The sequence below is a fragment of the Suricata suricatta genome, chromosome 17, assembly GCF_006229205.1.
Source record: "Suricata suricatta isolate VVHF042 chromosome 17, meerkat_22Aug2017_6uvM2_HiC, whole genome shotgun sequence".
Lineage (NCBI taxonomy): Eukaryota > Metazoa > Chordata > Mammalia > Carnivora > Herpestidae > Suricata > Suricata suricatta.
This window is the reverse complement of record NC_043716.1, coordinates 39,961,943-39,983,970: the sequence shown is the minus strand read 5'-3', so window position 1 is coordinate 39,983,970 and position 22,028 is coordinate 39,961,943. Positions and strand designations below refer to the sequence as shown.

General features: G+C 51.9%; 1 protein-coding gene across 2 annotated transcripts in view; it reads left to right on the top strand.

Moving 5' to 3' along the window:
• The window catches only part of MPP3 (membrane palmitoylated protein 3), a 27,835-nt gene extending 5,867 nt beyond the window's left edge, over positions 1–21,968 (top strand). For both annotated transcript variants that reach the window (XM_029926882.1, XM_029926883.1), the window contains 13 exons: positions 2,070–2,151; positions 3,721–3,806; positions 5,157–5,231; positions 8,395–8,591; positions 10,705–10,769; positions 12,186–12,206; positions 12,703–12,744; positions 13,811–13,975; positions 14,081–14,161; positions 16,191–16,284; positions 16,491–16,599; positions 18,036–18,158; positions 21,662–21,968. In XM_029926882.1, coding sequence (XP_029782742.1) covers positions 2,070–2,151; positions 3,721–3,806; positions 5,157–5,231; positions 8,395–8,591; positions 10,705–10,769; positions 12,186–12,206; positions 12,703–12,744; positions 13,811–13,975; positions 14,081–14,161; positions 16,191–16,284; positions 16,491–16,599; positions 18,036–18,158; positions 21,662–21,838 — 1,317 coding nt within the window. In that variant the 3' untranslated portion in view covers positions 21,839–21,968. The remainder of the gene's footprint in view (positions 1–2,069; positions 2,152–3,720; positions 3,807–5,156; positions 5,232–8,394; positions 8,592–10,704; positions 10,770–12,185; positions 12,207–12,702; positions 12,745–13,810; positions 13,976–14,080; positions 14,162–16,190; positions 16,285–16,490; positions 16,600–18,035; positions 18,159–21,661) is intronic.
• Positions 21,969–22,028: the final 60 nt, after the last annotated feature.

Genomic DNA, 22,028 nt, shown 5'->3' with positions numbered 1-22,028 from the left:
GGAGGGGGGATCCCTGGGATAGTGCCCAGGTATCCAGCTGGGACTGCTGGGTAGGCACTGGGGCCATCATTCAAGGGAGGGAACAGGGAAGAGCTTAGGTCCCATTGAATTAAAAATCGGAGGCATCCAGGAAGCGGAAGGATTCTTTGTTCAGAGATAACACTCTAGGCAGCCGCCAGCATCCGGGACGGGTGAAAATCACACCTGAGAGGTGGAGACCACTTGGGTAAAGAGTAGACAGTGAGGCAAGAAAGGGGCCAGGGCCAAATCCTGGCCTTTTCATCCCCGTTTGGTTTTACTTTTTTTAAAATGCTTTATTTATTTTTCAGAGAGAGACAGCATGAGCAGGGGAGGGACAGAGAAAGAGGGAGACACAGAATCTGAAGACAGGCTCCAGGCTCTGAGCTAGCTGTCAGCACAGAGCCTGACAAGGGGCTCGAACCCATGAATGGTGAGATCATGACCTGAGCCGAAGTCGGACGCTTAACCGACTGAGCCACCCAGGCGCCCCTCGTCGCCATTTGAAAGGCAGATAAGAGGAGGACAGGTTGTCACTGGGAGGACCCAGGAGGGAAGGGTGTCACCAGGACCCAGGCTAAGAGAGGATCTCGAAGGGAAGGAGGAAGGGCACCAGAGTCAGACGGGAGGGAGAGGGAGGGGAGAAGAGGGAAAGTGGGAGCTGGCAGCCGATGGGGCTGGGGGGGCAGGAAGTGGAGAGAGCACATGCACACCGCTTCTCTAAGAAGCTTGCCCCAGGAGCACCTGCGTGGCTCAGTCTGTTAAGCATCCAACTCTTGGTTTTGGCTTAGATCATGATCTCACAGTTCATGAGTTTGAGCCCTGTGAATCCTGGTAGGATTCTCACCAGCCCCCCTCTCAAAATAAATAAACCTTTAAAAATAAAAGAAATTGCTCCAAAGGAACAGAAACTGGTAGCTACTGGATTGGGCGGGGGGTGGGGGGGGCAGGCTTTTTGTTGATGAGGGAGATGTGGTATTTTTGGAGCCAAGAGAAGGAGGCAGCAGAGATGGGGCATTGAGGCTGTGGCAGGGAGGGGACAGAAGGAGCAGCACAGATGGGAGGTGCCGCTCCTCTAAGAGGGGGGAAGGGAGGAAAGGATGGACAGAGATGCTGGGAAGTTTGAAGGTCTAGGGGACAAGCAGCTGCGAGGTTCTTGGCTGAGTGTTTCCAGCATTATCTGTCCTATGGGCTTCAAATAGGTGGTGTGAATGAAGGTAGTAATAAGTATACCAGTGTGTTTGCTGGAACAGCCAATAATGAAAGGTAAACATTTATTGAGTGCTTACTGTATGCTGCACTGCTTGGCTGCATTAGCTGACACTAACCCCTTGTACTGACCCCCGGAGTTCAATGCCATCCCACACCCTAGAGGAAACAGAGAAGATAACAGGCTTCCTTGCCAGGCTGCATGCTTTCAGTGAGTAGCAGAGAGGATTCACATCCAAGGGCATCTAACTCCAGCACTTCACCTGACACTGCCCTGCCCGCCAGTCCCGCCTGCAGGGTGCACGGAACTGAGGGCCTGTGAGTACCTCTCCCCCTTCACCTCATCTCTGCTCTGCTCCATGGGCCAACTCCTGGTCCCCAAGCTCTGGCTGGTGCATAATTGCTTCCCCTCGGCAACCACAGAAGGCCCCTTACCCGGTGATTGGTCAGAGGTTGAGAATTTGCAGGCTCTCTCAGGATTAAATGCCTTTGCGAGAGGCAAGGGCTCTAAGAGGAGAGGGAGGCGCTGGATTCGGCATCACAGAATCCTTTACTCCTTCCCAGCTGGTGACCTCGGGGATGCTGACCTTCTCTGAGCCCCAGTCCCTCATCACTGAGATGAGATTGTCACAGTGTTTTTGTGCTTCGTAAGGTGGAAATCGCTCTGCTGTATTAACGTGAGATGCTGGTTTTATGGTGTCCTCAGCTCTGGAAAGAGCCCCGTTGATCTGCTCTCTGGGGTGACAGAGAGAGAGAGACCAGGAGGCTCTGTTGGGTCCAGAGAACTGGGGTCTGTGGTTTGGGGCTGCCTCTTAGGATCCTGACCACTCTGTCTCATGCAGGGCGCCACCATCCGGCGGGATGAGCACTCAGGGGCTGTCGTGGTGGCCCGGATCATGCGAGGAGGCGCAGCGGACCGGAGCGGTGAGTGGCGTCCGTGCTGGCCTGGCCGAGGTGACGGCCAGCGTGCCCCAGCCTTCTCCTTTTGGCCTACAATCTCCTTCCTCCTCTCTGCCCCTGTTTGGGATATGCCTTGCTTTCCGGGAGTGTGGCTGGATTCCTTGTCTTCCCAAGCACGGTAGAAATTTTAATGGTTTGAAAATACCTCGGGCATGGAGAATGTCGGGCCAATCAGGAGGGCACTTGCACCGTGACCTAGCCGAGGGCTGTGGTAGTCCAGCCCACAGCGCAGGCTTGATGGGTAATTTCTAACTGAAGAGCAGGACACCCTTCCCCACCACCCTGCTTGTCACTATTACGGAGGGAAGGGTGTTCACGCCCCAGATTTGTTTGGGTGGAAAACAGGTTGAGAATCACTGTTGTGTGAAAGAACTACTCAGCTAGGAGGCAAACCTTCTGGTGTAGAGAGGTGTTACCCCAGAAGTCTGGGGATCACTGCGGGGAAGGCCAGTGATTCGGAAACATTAACAAGCACAGAAGGCCCCGAGCATCTTGTTAAAATGCAATTCTGATTCGGCAAGTCTAGGGCAGGCCCAAGATCCCTCACTCCTAACTGGCTTCTGGCTGCCGCCGCTGAGCATCACTTTGATTAGCAAGTGGGGTCCAATGTGTAGACTCTTGTCATTAATGTAGAGACCAACCGGCAGGTGTATTTAACACTCTTTAAAAAAATTTTTTTTAATGTTTATTTATTTTTGAGAGAGAGAGGCAGACTGCAAGCAGGGGGAGGGGTAAAGAGAGAGGAAGACACAGACTCCGAAGCAGGCTTGACACAGGGCTCGAACCCATGAACTGTGAGCTCATGAGCTGAGCCGAAGTCAGTTGCTTGCCTGAGTGAGCCACCGAGGAGCCCCCAACACTCTTGAAAACATCTTTCCTGGTGCCTTTTAGTGTTCTTGTTAAGATTTGAGAAGGACATTCTTAGAGTATGTCTGTTAACTCAGGAAGGTGAAGAGTTAATGATGCTTCTATTTTATTATTTTTATTTTTAAAAACTTTTTTCAATGTTTATTTATTTTTGAGAGACAAAGTGACAGAATGTGAGAAGGGGAGGGGCAGAGAGAGAAGGAGACACAGAATCTGAAGCAGGCTCCAGGCTCTGAGCTGTCAGCACAGAGCCTGACACGGGACTTGAACTTACGAACTGCGAGATCATGACCTGAGCTGAAGTCAGACACTTAACTGACTGAGCCACCCAGGTGCCCCTATGTTTTTAAAGAAGCAAAGGTTATAAGTGAAAGAACACAGGCCTTCTATGTCAAAATGCCTTTGAACACAGGCTCCTTTATTTCTTGGCAGAGTGGCGTTGGGCAAGCTGCATACTTTTTCTGGGTCTCAGCTGCCTCCTTGAAGGGATTTCCCTGTGTGGTGTTGAGGCTGTGGTGCCAGGCGAGACACCCTGCGCGCAGTAGGGCTGGCCAGTCCCGGGCCCACCTGCTGCCTTTATACCTCACGTCTGCCATACGTGCGGCCGGCTCCTCAGGCGGGCACCAGCCCCTTCCTGTGCTGATGGGCAGCCCCTGTGTCTCTTAGGTCTGGTCCACGTTGGAGACGAACTCCGAGAAGTGAATGGGATCGCAGTCCTGCATAAGCGCCCGGATGAGATCAGCCAGATTCTGGTTCGTGCTGCGTGCATGCTGGGCGGGAGGGGGCGTTGAGGGCTAGGGAGGATCTTTGGAGACCAGAGCAAGGCACTTTGTTTTCATGAGGAGGCTGCAAGCAAAGTGACCTTGCCGCGTGCCCGGGGTCAGGGGTGGGGGGGACAGGGAGAAAGGCACTTTCAGGCCTCCTGCCTCCCAGACCTTCTCTTCAGCATAGCCCTGCCTCCCCCCCCCCCCCCCCCCCCCCCCCCCCGAGCCCTGGCCCCAGTCCCTTTCTTTCCTTAGGACTCTTCCGGGAGGTCGCCCCCCAAAGGGCCCCGTCTTCCGAAGGGCTGAGAAATACAGAGAAAGAAGCAGCCCAGGGAGGTCCAAGAGCAAGGGCTTTGGGGGTCCGCTGGTCCTGGGTTTGAATCCTGCTCGCGTGACTTTCTAGCTGTGCAGCCTCAGGCAAATCATTAGTTCACTCTGCGCTTCACTCCCGGATGGTTTCTCATCCAGTGTGTGGTTGTGATTAGGGTGTAAACATCTGGGAGAGGATATAGCACTTTACATCTGTGGGGGGCTTCTAAGGCGTTCAGCGCTGGGACGCAAACCAGCTCCAGAACCCATTCTGGAAGTTCAAGTCAAGCCACAGTTGTCGAAAGCCCCAATCACGGTTTTTGTCTTCTTTATCCTAAGGCATTCTCCCCAGACATGACACGCTTTGCTAACTCCTGATGGTTCGGGAAGGGGCAGAAATGGGAAGATCTGAAGAGGGATCCCTCCCACTGTAGGGAGCAGGCAGGCTCCTTTGGTGTTCCTGCCGCCACTGCCCTTTCCCCGGTTCCCGACACTGGCCTCCTTGTGTTCTAGGGCCTGGGAGATGGTGGGGTGAGACGTGCCCTCATGGGCTGTCAGCATTCTGCTTCGCGGGCCCCCACATGGGGGTGCAGGGTCTGTGTTGGGTAGAGGGAAGGGAAGCCCTGGAAAAGCAGGAGAAGTGGCCTGAGATTGGAGAACCCGCTGGGGAAGATGGAAGCAAAGGGAGGGAAAGGAAACTGCACTTGGTGGTTAAAATAACCTGAGAGAAGAGAAGGAAGGGTGGCCCTTTGGGGCAGGAGTGGTCAGGAGTGATGGGAAGGCGGAATTCATTGCCTGCACTGTCCTTGGTGCCCATCTGTCCCTTTATGCCATGAAAATGCAGATGGTACTTGGTTTTGAGTTTTGCTTTAGTTAATTTCACTGGATGCCACCATGGGAGGGTGGGCCACAGGGGTGGTGGCGAGTCTGGTGTCTGTCTAAATGTGAGTTTCCAGATCGGGACAGTAAGACTGGAACTCACGGAGGTTTGGATGTGGGAGGTGTAAGCTTCGCACTCTCCCATTTCAGGCGCAGTCCCAGGGGTCCATCACCCTGAAAATCATCCCAGCCACCCAGGAGGAGGGCCGGCTGAAGGACAGCAAGGTACGGGTGGGGTTGGACGCAGGCTTTGAAGCCGTCATTTGGGAAGAGATCACGTGTCTGGTCCTTGGACTGCACGCTTAGTGGAGAACTTAATTCAGTCACAGTGTGATTCATGTATTTGTACCTGTCTCTTTCTAAACAGGATTTGACGTAGCTTACTAATAAAAGACGAGGTTATTTTAATTGAAATAGAAAATCAGGGCTGTGAAGAGGAGAAGGTACCAAATGTGCTGGATTCAGAACCAATTAAGTAACTGCCATTTGTTTCATTCTTTGGTGAGCTACCCTTTTATGGACACCTCCTCTGTGCTGGGCGCTCTGCCAGGTGCTGGGACAGGGACAGTCAGGAGTTCTGAGGATTCCTCGTCCAGAAGGGGGGAGCAAGTCTTTCGCTGCTCGGTGATTAGCAAAGGATCCGAGCAGAGACATAGGTGCCCTGGAAGGTGTCGTGTAGTAAAGGTGTTGGAAGTGGGGCTGGAGGAAGGAGAGGGCAGGCTGGTGGGACTTCTCCTGTGAAGACCAGATGGAGGGAAGCTCAGGCGGAGGGGTCTGCATATATGGAGCCTCAAAGGTGTGGGGAGGAGTATGCTCGGGGGTTGGTGAGAAAGAGCACCGTGGTAGGACACCGGAGGGGTTCGCCTGGGGAGGTAGGGTAATGCTATCTTCTGAATGGCCTTGAATGCTCTGTTAAGAGCTCTGGCACAATCCCTGCCTGGTTTGGGGTCTCAGATGCCAACCCCGAGACAAGGATCCGAGTGCAAGCAATTCGTTTGGAGGCGACCCCGGGAGACATCTGCATAGGAGCCGGGAAGGGAAGGCAGTCAGCGCAACCAAAGTGTGTCTTATCAGTCACGTTACCACTGTGGGTGTAATCCTGCTGGGAAACTCGGGGGTCCCCTGTAGACACAGGCCCTCCGTCTTCCCCCACCTGAGAGGGGAGCTGGGAGGTCTATACACCAGCTTCCACCAGGCTGCCCCCGCTCCTCCCGGAATTAGTTCCCAGCGATCCTTGCTGGCTGGAGTGGAGTAGAGCAGTGGCCAGAGAAAGCCCTTGGGCAACGAGATGCCAGGGCTGGCTGCTAGAAGCCTGCCTGGCGTGCCCTGGGATGGCGAGGCCCCCGGGCAGTGTGGGAGTTCCCAGGCAGCCCCGTGGGGGGTGGCCGGAGTGGGTAGAGACCAGAGGCAAGGAGACCTCGTTGGGGGCTGTTGTAAAAGCCGAGGTGAGAGATTGTTATGACCCGAGCTAAGGTGGTGGCAGAGAGGAAAAGAGGGCACTACTCTCATTCCAAGTACACTTGGATCTGGTCTTCCTGGCAGCCGAGGCAGGAAGGAGATGAAGTGCATGACATACTTTTCATCAGTAGATGGAAGGAAGCATGCCAGGTTTTTAAGAAAGGTGATTCCCAGCTCCCGCCTCCTAGCACTAAATGCATGAAAGAAGGTACGTTACAGCACTTGGCACAGAGTAGATGTCAGTAAGTATTTTGGTGAAGGGGGATCAGGAACGGACAATCTCTTAGATATCAGTGTTTTGAAGACAAAATCTTTATGTGACTGTTTCTCATTTGCGCACTTTGATTAAATCCCGGGGCTTACCTAATGTAGACTCTTATCTGATGGAAGGCCGTTCTTTCTTGGAATGCCGATGTGATCTCCATAAGCAGTTTTTGCAGGTTCTAACTTAATACAGGGAGAAAACTTGGTTTTTCCTGGAGGATGAAATGGGTAGCCTGTCCCTTAGCTCATTCTTCCTAAATATTTCTTCTTTTTTTTAATTAAAAACTTTTAAAAATGCTTTTATTTATTTTTGAGAGAGAGAGAGAGAGAGCATGAGCAGGGGAGGGTCAGAGAGAGAGGGAGACACAGAATCCGGAGACAGGCTCCAGGCTCTGAGCTAGCTGTCAGCATAGAGCCTAATGCAGGGCTCGAACTCATGAACCGTGAGATCATGACCTGAGCTGAAGTCTGATGCCCAACCAACTGAGCCATCCAAGCGCCCCTAAATATTTCTTCTTAATTCAGAAGCTTGGTCTGGGCTGGCCACTTAAGATTATACTCTCTTCTGAGTACCTGGGACACTGGTAACATCTGTGGCTGGTTGAGGGTATCTGTCCTTGCAATATCTGCCCAGAAAGTTCTTACTGTTGTCTCACTGAATCTTTTCGGATTGGCGCATTAAGGAATATGACTTGGATCTGCTTAAGGAAGTCCCCCCTGGCTTTTTTTTTTTTTTCTGTTTGCCTTTAATGTAATTGAGCCTTAATGGTCTGGAAATAGAAATAAATCTTTTATTATTATTATTTTTTAATGTTTTATTTATTTTTGAGAGTGTGAGAGACAGCGTGAGCAGGGGAGAGTCAGAGAGAGAGGGAGACACAGAATCTGAAGACAGGCTCCAGGCTCTGGGCTAGCTGTCAGCACAGAGCCCGACGCGGGGCTCGAACCCAGGAACCATGAGATCATGACCTGAGCTGAAGTCAGACACTCAATGGACTGAGCCACCCAGGTGCCCCTAAATAATGTAAATCTATCCACTAAGTTATAGAACAAGGAAGTGTGGCAAGGGGCTGTGGTTTCCCATCATCTTCTCTAGGGGGTGACTTCAGGGTAAAGGGGAGAGCTGGGGGGTGGCCAGGCGTGTGACAGAGGAGGCAGGGCTGAGCTGTAAAAATTGTGGATGTCAGTTACCCACTGAAAGGGGTGGTGAGGAGTCAGTAAGGATAGTTTGGTTAGTATTTGAGTTCTTACCAAAACATCCAGATTACTTACTTAACGGATGGCTGCTGACTTCATTAGGGCCAGTTAGCATATCAAAAATAACATTTTAGTTACAATTGTGCTTGCCTTTACTTTTGTTCCCAGGATGAATTGTTGCTGTGTGTATGCTAAGAGGCTATTATTAAGGGCAGCAGATCCGGTAAATAAGAAAATATTTAGTTTGGAAAGAGACATTCAGATATAGAGCTGTCTATTAGTCTTCTGAACCTTGATGGATTTCCTGACTATAATATTCAAAATGGCCGAAGAGGGATAAGAAAACATGTGCAGTTTCTGATTAGCCTTCTGCTCTCGAGGCTACTTGTTTTGTCCTGACTGTGAATGACGGTTGTCCCTCGGCCTTCAATGTGGCCTAGAGCTGTCTGGGTGCTCACGCCCTCTGCAGGTGTTCATGCGGGCGCTCTTCCACTACAACCCTCGGGAGGACCGGGCCATTCCCTGCCAGGAGGCGGGCCTGCCTTTCCAGCGCCGGCAGGTCCTGGAGGTGGTGAGCCAGGACGATCCCACGTGGTGGCAGGCCAAGCGAGTAGGGGACACCAACCTCCGGGCGGGCCTCATCCCCTCCAAGCAGTTCCAGGAAAGGTGGGTCTGCGGCGTGTTGGGTGTGTTGTAAGGGGGTGGCTCTGGAGTGGCAGGAGGCGTAGTGCCTGACAGAGCCCCAAATCTCTGCCACTGCAGCCAGAGGGACGCCGTGTCGCTCCCAACGTAAGGGCCAGTTGCTCCTGCGATTGGTCTTCTGTGCTCTAACCAGCGGTGACCGCAGTTGGAGATTTAAGGAAACGTATGGAAGTCTATATTCCTCAATGAATGTGTATTTTATAACTCATACCTAAAGAGAGTTGAAAAAGAAAACACAAAAATACAGACGAGGAGGACGAGGAAAAGAAAATTGCCCAGAGTCTCGCCGCTATGGAGACCATATCATTTATTTCCTTCCTGTGCTTTTTATGTAAGCGATGCGTGTAGAGTTGGGAGTCTTACTTTTCTTTTAATGTTTATTTATTTATTTATTTTGGGAGAGAAAGAGTGAGAGAGTGCATGGAAGGGGGCAGGCAGAGAGGGGGAGAGAGAGAGAGGGAGAGAGAGAGAAAATCCTAAGCAGGCTTCACGGAGCCAGTGCAGAGCCGACATGGGGCTTGAGCTCACGAACCTCGAGATCATGATCTGAGCTGAAATCAGGAGTCGGACGTTTAACCGACTGATACACCCAGGTGCCCCGGAAGTCATGCTTTTTGTGTGTGTAACTTAACATTTTGACGTCAGTGTTCCCCACGTTATCGCCTGTTCTTTACTGTGTGATTTTAATGGCCGTCTCATGCGGCATCAGAAAATAGACCATTCACTCAAGGGCAGCAAGTGTGGTTTCTGCCCTTGAGGATCTGACAGTGTAGCAGGAAAGTCACGCTGCGTCCCGAGGAATTGTTTATATAATGTGGCGGGTGCGGGGGAGGAGGCCACGTGCTCTGCAGGGTCATATCGTAGGAGGGTTGCCCCTCATCCGGGCATGCAGGGAGGTGTCTCTGGAGAAGGATCGGACCCGAGGGACCTCACTGCTTCCCTGGGGCTGCACTTTTAAGGTGTCTGCACTGTTTTGGTGCCACAAGACTGCGGTACTCACCTTGCACTTTAGACTCTTCCTCGTACTTCAGATAGATTTCCCAAAGTGTAAATCCTGCCTGAGAGGGTGTGGCAGTTATGACCACGTCACCTCTCCGGAGGTCTGTCGCCCTCTTCCAGCTTTTGGGGTGTGGAATGCTCTAGTGACAGCCTTCAGGATTCAGCTGTTTCAGTGCCCCTCCATGTGGTCCCCCGGCCAGGTGCATCCACACCCCCTGGGAACGTGTTAGACCTGCTGCGTCGGGAACTCGGGGGGCAGCCTCTGAGCTCTGTGTCGCAGCAGACATTCCAGGTGACTCTGAGGCGCTAAAGTTGGAGAACCATCACGCTGTTTCCCCAGGGGAACCTCAGACCCGTATGTGTCTTTGGTTTCTCGGGTCTTGGGGGAGAGGCCTTTAGCTGCATTTGTTTTTGTTTTAATTTTTTTCTTCAATGTTTATTTTTGAGAGAGAGAGACATAGAGCGTGAGTGGGGGGCGATCAGAGAGAGAGGGAGACACAGAATCAGAAGCAGGCTCCAGGCTCTTAGCTGTCAGCACAGAGCCCGATGTGGGGCTCGAACCCATGAACTGTGAGATCAGGACCTGAGCCGAAGTCGGCCGCCTAACCGACTGAGCCACTCAGGTGCCCCTAGCTGCATTTGAATGTGGACTGTAGCCACCTCTAAGGGCCCTAAGTGTTTTCTCAGATCAGAGATGAGGCCTTAATGACTGCCTCTCCACTGATGGCCAAACTGGGTAACATGCCAGGCTGAGCTCTCCGGTTTGCGGGGAGAAGGCTGTTCAATTAGAGTCACTTTTGCCCTTGACCTCTCCCGGGAGCTGTTTTGCTACTTCCTAGCTTCCCCAGAGATCCAGGGGAGAGTGAAGAGGCCTCCCTTCTTCGTGAACCAGTCAGTGAGCTCCCGTGAGTGTCTCTCTTTATGGGAACTGACTGTGAAGCAGGGGGGCCCTCGGAGTGCCAGGCTGTACCTACCTGTGCAGTCCAGGCCTTGGTTTACTTGAGTGTTCCAGAAGGTTCTCTCTGACTGGTTTTGTGGCCCAGCTCACGGACCTGCCCATCTCCTTGTGTCTCCACAGGCGACTAAGCTACCGGAGAGCCACGGGCACCCTGCCGAGTCCCCAGAGCCTGAGGAAGCCCCCCTGTGAGTAGATGGGCAGGGAAGCACCTCGGGGAGTAGCTGGGGTTGGGACTCAGGGGCTGGGTGCCCAGAAGAAGAGGCAAACACTGGACTGGAGGAGGCACGACGGGTCCCGTCTGAGCTTGCGGGCCTCTAGAGGAAGGAGGGGATGGGGAGAGGGCTGAGGAGGGGAAATGGGGTAGGTCTGGGGGAGCTATTCCCTGGAGAGGACCTACTTTATTTGGGGCCTCTAGATGACACTAGGGGACATGTTAAACACCTCTCTCAAAAATTGTGTGCAAACGTGTATATGTGAGTTTGTGTGTGACTGCATGTGTGTTTGCGTGTGTCTGGGAGAGCATTCACAGCCTTCATTAGGTTCCCAGGGGGCTCTCTGACCCTGACCATTTAAGAACCACTGAGGGTGGAGGAGTGGAGAAGGCTGCGAGTGACCCAAATTTGGCAAATAAAGGAACACCCGTTGAATCTGAATTTCAGATAAACAGCTCTGAGCTGTCAGCACAGAGCCCGATGCGGGGCTCAAACTCAAGAACCGCGAGATCATGACCTGAGTGGAAGTCGGATGCTCAACCGACTGAACTACCCAGGGGACCCCACAACTGAGTTTTTAATATGTGTAACTCATGCAATATTTGGGATATACTTATACTCAGAAATTATATGTTGTTTAATCTGAAGTTCAGATTTAACTGAGCCCCCCGTATTTTATCTGGCAGGCTTATTCTGTGTAGCACCTGCCTTCTAGAAAACACTCTCACCTTGCCTTTTAATCATCACAGTGTGAGGTAGTGAAGTCAGGACATCCTCTTTTCCAACATGGCAGAATGGAGTGGGGCTGGGGTCAGGTTTTCAGAAAGCCCCTGGCCAGAGGGTCCAGGTTAGAGCTGCATATAGAGAGGAAGCTTCCCTGCGGTCTGGCCTTTCAGACTTGGGGAGAACTCGGAACCAAGCGGAGGGCCCAAAGGGGCGAGCTGCGGGGTACAGCTGGCCCGCAGCCCTGCTCAGTGCCGCTCCATCCTCTGGCACCTGCACTGGCCCAGGCAAGTCTCAAACTCCCGGAAGAGAGAGAGCAGGTCCCGGCCCACTGCTGCTCCGCTGGCTCCGGGCCACCGCCCAAGGCCACTCGTCCAGACTTGCTCTCAAGTCAGAAGGACTGCTGAGTAAATTGGCCTTGAGGCTGCTTGCACCGGCGATGAGCTGGCTTGCTGGGGGCCTCTAATGAGACACACACAGGAAGACTAATTAGAGCTGGGCTCGGTTTAATAACGCACCACAGCTCCGATCACAGGTTTGTCAGAGGCAAGAAAGGGGACAGATGGAGAGCTCCTTACACACGAGGCCATGGCCGCCTCTCAGCCGAGAGGCCTCCTGGTTCCCCTCCACTAACACTTTTCCATCTGTCTTTTGTGCAAACCGCAGATGATCAGCCTTGTGACAAAGGTAGGCTGGTATCTATCCCCTGTGTGCCCGGATGAGACTCCTTGTTTTGTAGACTGTCTGGAAGGGCTTGTTGTCTCCTCCCTGTGCCCTGAGGTGTGAAGAGCTGGGGCGGGAGGACAGAGCTCCTCCCCGCCCGCCTAGTACACGGCGCCCCCGCCTTCTCTGGCCTCCGGCTGGGCTGACAGGCCGGTGGGAGGAGGCGACAGGAGGGGGTGGACAGGGCGAGTGAATCCCCCCTCCTTGTGCACGCTGGTCCTAACCCAGAAGGGGTTGCTGGCCCAGGGCCTGGAAAGGCTGTTCAGAGCCTAAACATGGAGAATTGAGTGAAACAGACAACTTGTCTTCCTGGGGGGCCAGGACATGGCATCGCTCCCCCCCCTTCCCTGAGACATCATCCCAGTGGGTTCCACCTGGCCACCCAGGGGCCAGGAACCTTCGGATCAGAGTCTGTGTCCGGCATGACTCACCAGCTGCCCTCTCTCTGTTTGGTTCCCAGAGACGTGTGACTGCGAAGGGTACCTCAAAGGGCATTATGTGGGTAAGTGGTAGGGGTGCCGCCCCACCGGCGTATAGCCGGCCACGGGCTCCTGAACCAGGCAGGGTGATCTAAGCCCCAGGAACTTTTGAGGAACAGCTGAGCCCGGGGGGCCCACATTCCCCTTCAGTCCCTTGTCAGTCAGAAGAGGGGCTGGTCTGCCCAGACTTTGGGGTCCCCCAGCTTTTAGCTGGCCGCTGGAGCAGAGCCCCAGCAGGGAAGGGATGCAGGCCGCCACACTGATAGTGATCTGTTATCATCACGGTCTCGGCCGAGGTCTAGTGCGCATGTGTGTGCTACCACCACGCGGCATCGGAGCCTTTTTAGCAGCGTCTCCAAAGGTCCTTGGCTGCTTTTATTTTCCTTAGTCTTTTCAAAGGCCTTAGAGACCCGGCAGAGTTTTTTCACCTTTCATTCTGAAGTAATTTCAAACTTCCCAAAAAGGTGCAAGAATTGTACAGAGACCTCAGATTCACCCGTTAACACTTTGCCTTATTTGCTTTGTCCTCATATACACAGGCTTTTCCTGAGTCCTGTGATTCCATTGTAGACATCCTGTCCCTTCACCCCTAAAGGCCTCAGCATGGGTCCCTAAGGCCAGGGACATTGTCTTATATAACCAGGGTAGTTTATTAAAATCCTGGGAATTTAGCGTATATACCCTTTGTGACCTGATATACTGTACCTGTTAAAATTTTGCCAATTGCCCCAGTGATGTCTTTTAGAGCATTTTCCCCAATCCAGGATCCAACCCAGGACCACATATTGCCTTTGTAGATTTGTATTGCCATTTCACGTGTAAGGAAATTGAGGCTCAGAGAGGTGATGATTCACCCAAGGTCAGCTGCATGCTAAATAGAACAGTGACCTTGAACTCTAATTTTTGGAGGCCGGGTGGTCACCCTTTTATCGTATTACTGTGCATCGTGACCAGCCCCTTCCTGGGGCAGCAGGTGGTCGGGAGAGGCTGGTGTACCTAGCCCCCCTTCCACTTTCGGCCAGAGGGAGACAGTCTTCATGGGGAGATCCTGGGACCAATGCCACGGTTCCCTCTGCCCTTCCCCCAAAGCTGGTCTTCGGAGAAGCTTCCGGCTGGGCCGAAGGGAGAGACTGGGAAGCCCCCAGGAAGGAAAGGGGTCTGCAGTAGCCGAGTCTCCAGAGCTGCTGACCTATGAGGAGGTGACCAGGTACCAGCACCAGCCTGGTGAGCGGCCCCGCCTGGTGGTCCTGATTGGTAGGTGATATCCTGCGTTTCTGGGGACGAATGTAGGATTTCCTCCTGGAAGGGTGGGGAGGGAGCTCAGCAGGGACCTTGGTCAGCCTTCCTGTCATTTCCCAGGGTCTCTGGGAGCCGGACTGCATGAGCTGAAGCAGAAGGTGGTGGCAGAGAACCCACAGCACTTTGGTGTTGCTGTTCCACGTAAGAGGGCCCACGTGGCGTGGGTGGGGGAGAGGTGCACGTGTACGTGAATATTTCATGGGGGCTTCACACCCCATGTCTGTCCTAAGCCTTACTTTGGGTCTGAGGGACCGATGGACATTGCCTGCCGTATATGCAGATCATGGGACTGATGCATGATAAGAAACGCACTCTCAGTTGTCCACTAGGACCCTTTGAGTCAGAAGTCAGAGGACCACTTGCCCACTTCCTTCCTGTGGTGGGAGTGGAGTCTAGAGCACACTGCAAAGTGGCCAGCTCAACACGACACCAAGGGGATGTTCCAGTTACCTCTTCACCATGACTCTGACCCCAATGGCCCCTGCGCTCTCTGCTTGGGTAAGAGAGCAGGTCAGAGAAGCCAGAGAGCCCGGTGAGCGATATTGCTCAGTTGCTCCCTTATTGCTGGGTTCTGGCCCATTAGAAAGGCTGGGCATCTCCTAGGTGCCAATGCCCCTGCCAGTTCCTGAGTCTAGAAGCAGCTGTGGGTGCTGAGAGCCAGTAGGCAGGAGGTCCTGGTTCTGGATGTGATGAGGAAGAGGAGGATGAAGAGTCTAGGACCTGCAGCAAGAGCGTTTTTTGTGTGGTAGCGTGGGCAGCCCTCCCAGTGCCCTCGAGGAGAAGGATTATCACCACCCAGTACTGCAGAGGAAGACACTGGGGCTCAGAAAGGTTAAGTCACTTGGTTAGCGTCACACAGTTGGTAAGTAGTGGAGCCAAGATTCAAACCAGGCAGCCTGCCCATTCATATCCTTAATGAGGCTACACAGAGGGCCTCTCAGCTGCAGCCTACCGCTTCTAGGTCCTTCAGAATCCCCCAGATCCATCTCCCGGGGCAGGGGGACCCGGATGGGCAGGCCCACCTGCTTCCAGGCACACCACAGGCAGAGAAGAAAGGAATAGTTTTCTTTGCATCCGAAGGGATGGAGGTGTGACCCAGGGTAGCAGCGTTCGGGCCTGGGGAAGGACTCATCTCGGGTCTTCAGAATGTAATCAGCAGTGAATAAAAAGTTTTTAAGCAAGTGGATGACATGGTCAGAAAAGTGACCCCGCGGCTCTGCCAGAGGTCGGACAGAGATGCCGCATATAGAGACAGAGCATCCTCAGGTGGTTCTCAAGGGTATGAAAACGTCCCTCAGGATCCCGTCTTTTCTTTTGGAATGCTCTGGAAAAAAGCGGTGTGTTACTTCACGTGCGCTCTTGTTCTGTGAAGGACCGGCTTTCCCCCCAGAAGTGTGCATCTCAATTCTATTGCTGAAATCGGTGGGGAAATGCTGTGCGTTTTTAAATTATTAGCGTGAGAGCCAGCTTGGCTGAGACACGTCTAGTCCATAATGGGACTGTCTTCATGTCTTTTCTTGCAAAATGAGAGGTAGCTGAATACGGAATTAGAAGCATATAGCAGCATCATCCTCTGTCTGGGGCCCCATTGCTCTCAAAAAGAAATCAAGGGTTAAGATTAGGGATCCCTTCTGTGATTTTTTAAAAGCCACAGCCTTGAGGTGCCTGGATGGCTGAGTCAGTTGTGTGTCCGACCTTTGGCTCAGGTCATGATCTCGTGGTCCATGGGTTTGAGCCCAGCGTTGGGCTGACAGCTCAGAACCTGGAGCCTGCTTTGGATTCTGTGTCTCCTTCTCTCTCTGCCCCTTCCCCGCTTAAGCTCTGTCTCTCTGAAAATTAAATAAGCATAAAAAAAAAAAACCCACAGCCTCCATGAGGCAGCCTAGCGGGGTGGTTAAGAGCAAACACTTGGCATATGAGACAGAACTCACACTCTGGCTCTGAGACCTGCCACCTGCTAGCTGCACCTCAGTTTCCCCACCTGCAAGGCGGGAGGCCTCCTTTTCCTACCTCACGGAGTGTGCCTGCCCCGCGGGGACACGGATGAACAGTTTATCCTCAAAGCAGCAATGGGTTCCGGAGAGGAGAGTGGCCATGGGCCTGCTGCTGTTCTCACTCACCGTGAGGTGACATTTCTTTGCCTGATTTCCCCTTTTCCTTTCTTTAAAAGACACCACCAGGCCCCGAAAGAGCCATGAGAAGGAGGGGGTGGAATATCACTTTGTCTCTAAGCAAGCATTCGAGGCTGACCTACATCACAACAAGTATGTGGACGTGACGGCCGGGCTGGCCTCGGGGTGGCCGGGCCTTCTGCGTGTGACCACTGGTCCTCTTGACCTTGAGGGAGGGCTCTTGGGAGAGATGGGGGAAAGCGGGAGAGAATTTGCTGTGGCAAGTCCCCCATCTTTCCGAGCTCCCTTAGGCGAGCTCAGGAACTAAAGGCCTGCTCCCTGGTGGTTGTGTTTTAAAGGTTCCTGGAACACGGTGAATATAAGGAAAATCTCTATGGGACCAGCCTGGATGCCATTCAGGCCGTGATGGCCAGAAACAAAGTGTGTTTGGTGGACGTGGAGCCGGATGTGAGTTTCTGGGCCAGTTGGGCAATTTTCTGTTGATGGAATCTATAAACTGTGTGTTTTACAGAACATCTGACCTCAGTTTTAGGAATTTTTTTCAGTCCAGAGTACCGGGTATTAAAATTTCATGGAGTCTCCCTTTGAGGATCTAATGAAAGCTTTGTTGTTCCCCAAGACCACACATTGGCGCACAAGACTGCATCAATCGTAGGGGGCTCGCGGACCCTTGGTGGGGCCCTCTGACCTCGGACAGTAGCCTCTGCATGGGGTAAATCATGGAGTTGAGGGCGGCCCCCAGTGGTCACCGGTGCTGTGACAGGGAATTAGATGTCTGGGCACAGGTGGATGGGTGGTAGGGCTCCGCCCTCGGTTATCAGGAGACCGCTCCCCCCCACCTCACCCCTCCCCAGGTAAAATAGTGGCTTAGGGAATCACGGAAAAAGGCGGCAGCGACCAGGAGCGACGTTTGAAAGGGAAAAGAGGAGACCTGACCTTGTAAAGTGCTTCAAAAACATTAACAGTTGTGCACACGCTGCATGCTGTGTGTTTGACCGGGACTTAACCCTCTTTTTAACCTTGTCTTTGAGAAACACTTCTAAGCTCAGAACCCAACCTGGGGATTTTCCTTCCTCTATAGAAACAGCTGACACTATAAGCTGTGTGACTTGATTTCACAGAAGTTGGCCTGAAACAGATTCCAGAAAGCACGTTATGTCTATGGAGGAAAGCCCTCTCTCGTTTGGGCTTACCGGGGGCTGGTGATCGAAATTAAAAGTCTAGATTTCAACATTAGACTTGAAAAGTGATTTTGTTGATTTTTTTTGTTGTGGGGGGGTGTAGATTGGACCTAGAGCAGTGTTTCCAAATTGAGGCCCTCACGTTTATAGACCATCGGCACTAATGAACAGGATGATTTGCATATTGAAAACCTTCTAAAGGTTTACAATGATTTACGAATGATTTCTTTGTCTCTTTGTTTGCTTAGCAAACCTTTTGTTCTTTGACTATCATAAGGAGGCTTGTGTGACAACGCATACTTTGGATTAGTCCATATTGGCGACATTTGACTACATAGGAGCACATTGAATCCTGCTGCCTCTTCTGTCGGGGCTGGGCAGGTGGACAAGGGTGTAAGAAGGTTAATTAGAGCTCGTGGGGTCAGGGCTTAAGGAAATGGCAACTCTTGGGGCCAGGGCTCTGGAATGTTCATTCTCAGCAAGTGGGTCTTTGGGGGCCCAGCCAAGTCCAGTGTCAAAGTGGAGGACAGGAAAATGAGCAGCTGGTCTGCCCAGCTGAAGTCCATTGTCATAGGACCACGTGATCAGGATTTTTTGCCACCGAGGTTATGTGATGAATCATACCATTACCGAGCATTCGAAAAGTGTTTTCGCAGCCAGGTGTTTCCCAAATGTGTACTATTCTTGAACTTTCTCTCACAGGCACTGCAACAACTGAGGACCTCAGAGTTCAAGCCCTATGTTATATTTGTAAAGCCTGCAATACAGGAAAAAAGGAAGACGCCGCCTATGTCCCCGGCTTGTGAGGACACAGCAGCCCCACTTGTAAGTTTATTTATTTATTTAAATGTTTTATTTATTTTTGAGAGAGAGAGAGACAGCATGAGCAGTTGAGGGTCAGAGAGAGAGGGAAACACAGAATCCAAAGACAGGCTTCCAGGCTCTGAACTAGCTGTCAGCACAGAGCCCGACACGGGGCTTGAACCCACGAACTGTGAAATCATGACCTGAGCCAAAGCTAGATGCTTAACCGACTGAGCCACCCAGGCGCCTCCGACTTTGTAAGTTTAAAGTCGATCATTTCTGAAGGCCAGAAAGGCCTGTTACAACTGCACACGGGTGCTCGTACCTTCTGACGGGACTGTCATTCCATTTGCCCATTGACCAGACTTAAGGTGGTCGCATCACCGAAGGCACAAGCAGGGGTCGCTGAAAGTTCCTCCCAGTTCAGACAGGGATGATTTTGCCTGGATTCCCCATACCTCACGCCTTCAACAGAAGTGCCCTCCCAGAGGGTCAGGGACATCTGTCAAGAATTTGATCACACTAACCTCTTAAATTCCCAAGCTTGACCCAAGTAGTTTTTAATTAAAATTACCAGCTCCGGATCCAGCAAGTGAACCCAACATGGGGCAAGGGACAGCATGGCAGGAATCCTTCCTGTCTGCTCTTCAGGACTGACTTTCTTTAAAAAAAAAATCTTTTTAATGGTTATTCATTTTTGAGAGACAGAGAGACCCAGAGCACGAGCAGGGGAGGGGCAGAGAGAGAGGGAGACACAGAATCTGAGCTGTCAGCACAGAGCCCAACGCGGGGCTCGAACCCACGAACTGTGAGACCATGACCTGAAGTGATGTCAGATGTTCAACCGACTGAGCCACCCAGGCGCCCCTGTGACTTTCTTGCTGAAACCACAGGTGGTTGAGTTCCACCTTTCCAGGCCAGGCAAAGGGCTCAGGGGATTTATGGCTGCAAAACAAATGTGATCCACTTTACTCCATGAGAGATTTACTTGAGTTCGTTCAAGATGCGACTATTAGGAGGACTGAGAAACCTGGCAAAAATGTTCCTTCTCTAATTAAAAAAAAATTTTTTTAATGTTTATTTTTTGAGAGACAGAAACATAGCTTGAGTGGGGGAGAGGCAGAGAGAGAGGGAGACAGAATCCAAAGCAGGCTCCAGGCTCCAAGCTGTCAGCACAGAGCCCGACACAAGGCTCGAACTCATGAATGGTGAGATCATGACCTGATCTGAAGTTAGATGCTTAACTGATTGAGCCACCCAGGCGCCCTTCCTTCTATAATTTATTAAAGAGCTGAATGCTTCCAAGATGAACAATGAGGGTGCCTGGAGGTGGGGAGACTCCAGAAGTGGGGGACAGGTGTAGAGGAGGTGTGTGTGGGGGTGGATCTGGAGGTGGGGTTAAAGATCCAGGGGCAGCACTGGCATATGAAGAGTGCTTTTGAGTAGGGGAGGAACCCTGTGAGAGAGAGTATTTACTTAGAAAGTTTTCCCCAGGGCGCCTGGGTGAATCAGTCGGTTAAGCATCCGACTCCTGATTTAGGCTCAGGTCATGCTTTCATGGTTTGTGAGTTCAAAACCTGCATCAGGCTCTGAACTAAAAGTGCGGAGCCTGCTTGGGATTCTCTCTGCCCCTCCCCTTCACTCTTTCTGTCTCTCAAAATAAATAAACTTAAAAAGAATTAAAAACAAAACGGGGGGCACCTGAGTGGCTCAGTCAGTTAAATGTCCGACTTTGGCTCAGGTCACGATCTCCCAGTTCGTCAGTTCAGGCCCCGCATCAGGCTTCGTGCTGACAGCTTAGAGCCTGGAACCTGCTTCAGATTCTGTGTTTCCCATCTCTGCCCCTCCCCCGCTCCCACTCTGTGTGTGTGTGTGTGTGTGTGTGTGTGTGTGTGTGTGTGTCTCTCAAAAATAAATCGACATTAAAAAAATTAGGAAAAGGAAAGCTCCCAATGTCATCTACTTTTTCCCCTCCTGGGAGAAAGAGGTAAAGAGGAGAAGGAACCTCAGCCTTCTCTTCTGTCTCTACCGTTTTTGTGGCCAACCTGTATCCTAGGCCTTTAGAACACATCTTCTAAAGGAAAGTAGGAGTCGGGGGCTGATTGGCAACAGAGAGAAGAGGAGGAGGGAGTATTTTGGAATGTGGGTCTCTTTGGGGGAGGACAGCTCACCCTGCTCTGTAAAACCACCGAGTCTCTGTAAGCACAAGACTGGAGAGAGATGGGGGCGCCTGGGGCGCTCAGTCAGGTGTAGGCGTCCGACTCCTGATTTAGGCTCAGGTCATGATCTCCCGGTTTGTGAGTTTGAGCCCTGAGTCAGGCTTGGGATTCTCTCTCTCCCTTTCTCTGCTCCTCCCTTGCTCACGCTCTCGTTCTCTCTCTCCAAATTAATAAATAAAACTAAAAAGACAAAAACTGGAAAGAGATAGAAAAGGAGGTGGGTGAATGCCAGAGACCCATTTTCATTTTGCAATGTTACTTCCAGTAGATCTGCCCCTGACTTTCCCCGCAAATCAAGCGAATTGTCAGTTAACTACCCTCTTGAGCTTCTGCTTATTTGAAGTGTTTTTGAATGAAAAAGAAAAACCCTGAGCAAACTGGGCAAAGGAGGGGTCACTAGCTACCTGTCCCCTACTGTTAGGTGTCAGGAAAGCAGTCTGATGAAAGGAAATGGAGCATTTGGTTGGGATTATGCCAGCGCCTTGTGTAAAAAACTCTAGCTCCTGTGCCGGTGTCTGGCTCTGGTTATGAGGAAATGACAAGAAGATTTAGGAGTTTTAGAGGGCATTAGAGTTACTTATTCTCCTCCTTTTTCCCCTTCGTTAATTCCAGCAATGCTTGCTTTGCTTCTAGTTAATAGTGTGTGTAGTTCTTTGTCGGAATTATTTTACCGAATTGACATGCAATCCAATAGTACCGCTTCTCTGGAAACCTCTTCCAACAGGAAGTGTGATATTAACATAGAAGTACAGCCGGGTATAAACTTGGCATCCTCCCACCTCCCACCCCCACATGTACCATGGCTTTAGGTTAACCGATGCGTAGTGGGTTTTTTTTTTAATGTTTTATTTATTTGTGTGAGAGAGAGACAGCGTGAGCAGAGGAGGATCAGAGAGAGAGGGAGACACAGAATCCCAAGATAGGCCCCAGGCTCTGAGCTAGCTGTCAGCACAGAGCCCAACGCGGGGCTTGAACCCCCGAACTGTGAGATCATGACCTGAGCTGAAGCCGGACGCTCAACCGACTGAGCCACCCAGGAGCCCCAATATTTTAAGAGAACACAGTAGGTATTTTAAGAGAATGAATGATGATGAGGTCTATTGCCTGGTGACATTTCGGGGGCTGTGATGGGCCGTTATCACTACGCCCTGTTCTTGGGTGCACCATTGGGTTATTTGTGCGCTGTAGTCACCCACTCATTGCTTGAAAATTAGAGGCTGACCCATTGCCCAAGAAGAAGACTAGAGGTTTCTTATTTTGAGGGGGAGCCACCTACCTGCCCCCTCACCGCCCCTTTCCTTGCAGGATGAGGAGCAGCAGGAGATGGCTGCCTCCGCTGCCTTCATAGAGCAGCACTACGGGCACCTGGTGGACTCCGTGGTGGTGAAGGAAGACCTCCAGAGCGCGCACGGCCAGCTCCGAGTGCTTCTAGAGAGGCTGAGCAAGGACACTCACTGGGTGCCTGTTAGCTGGGTCAGGTAACTGTATCCTAGGATGTCCAGGTCGGGGGAGACCTGGAAGACCACCTAGTCTGGCTTCCCCCGTGCCACGATCGAGCGATCTCCAGTGTGGAGAAGAGCAGAAGTTTCCATAAACTCCATTGTCGAGAAGAGTACATGCGTGAAGTCTGGTTTTTGTCTGTTGTTTTTCGCACTGCACCCCTTTGGAGCAG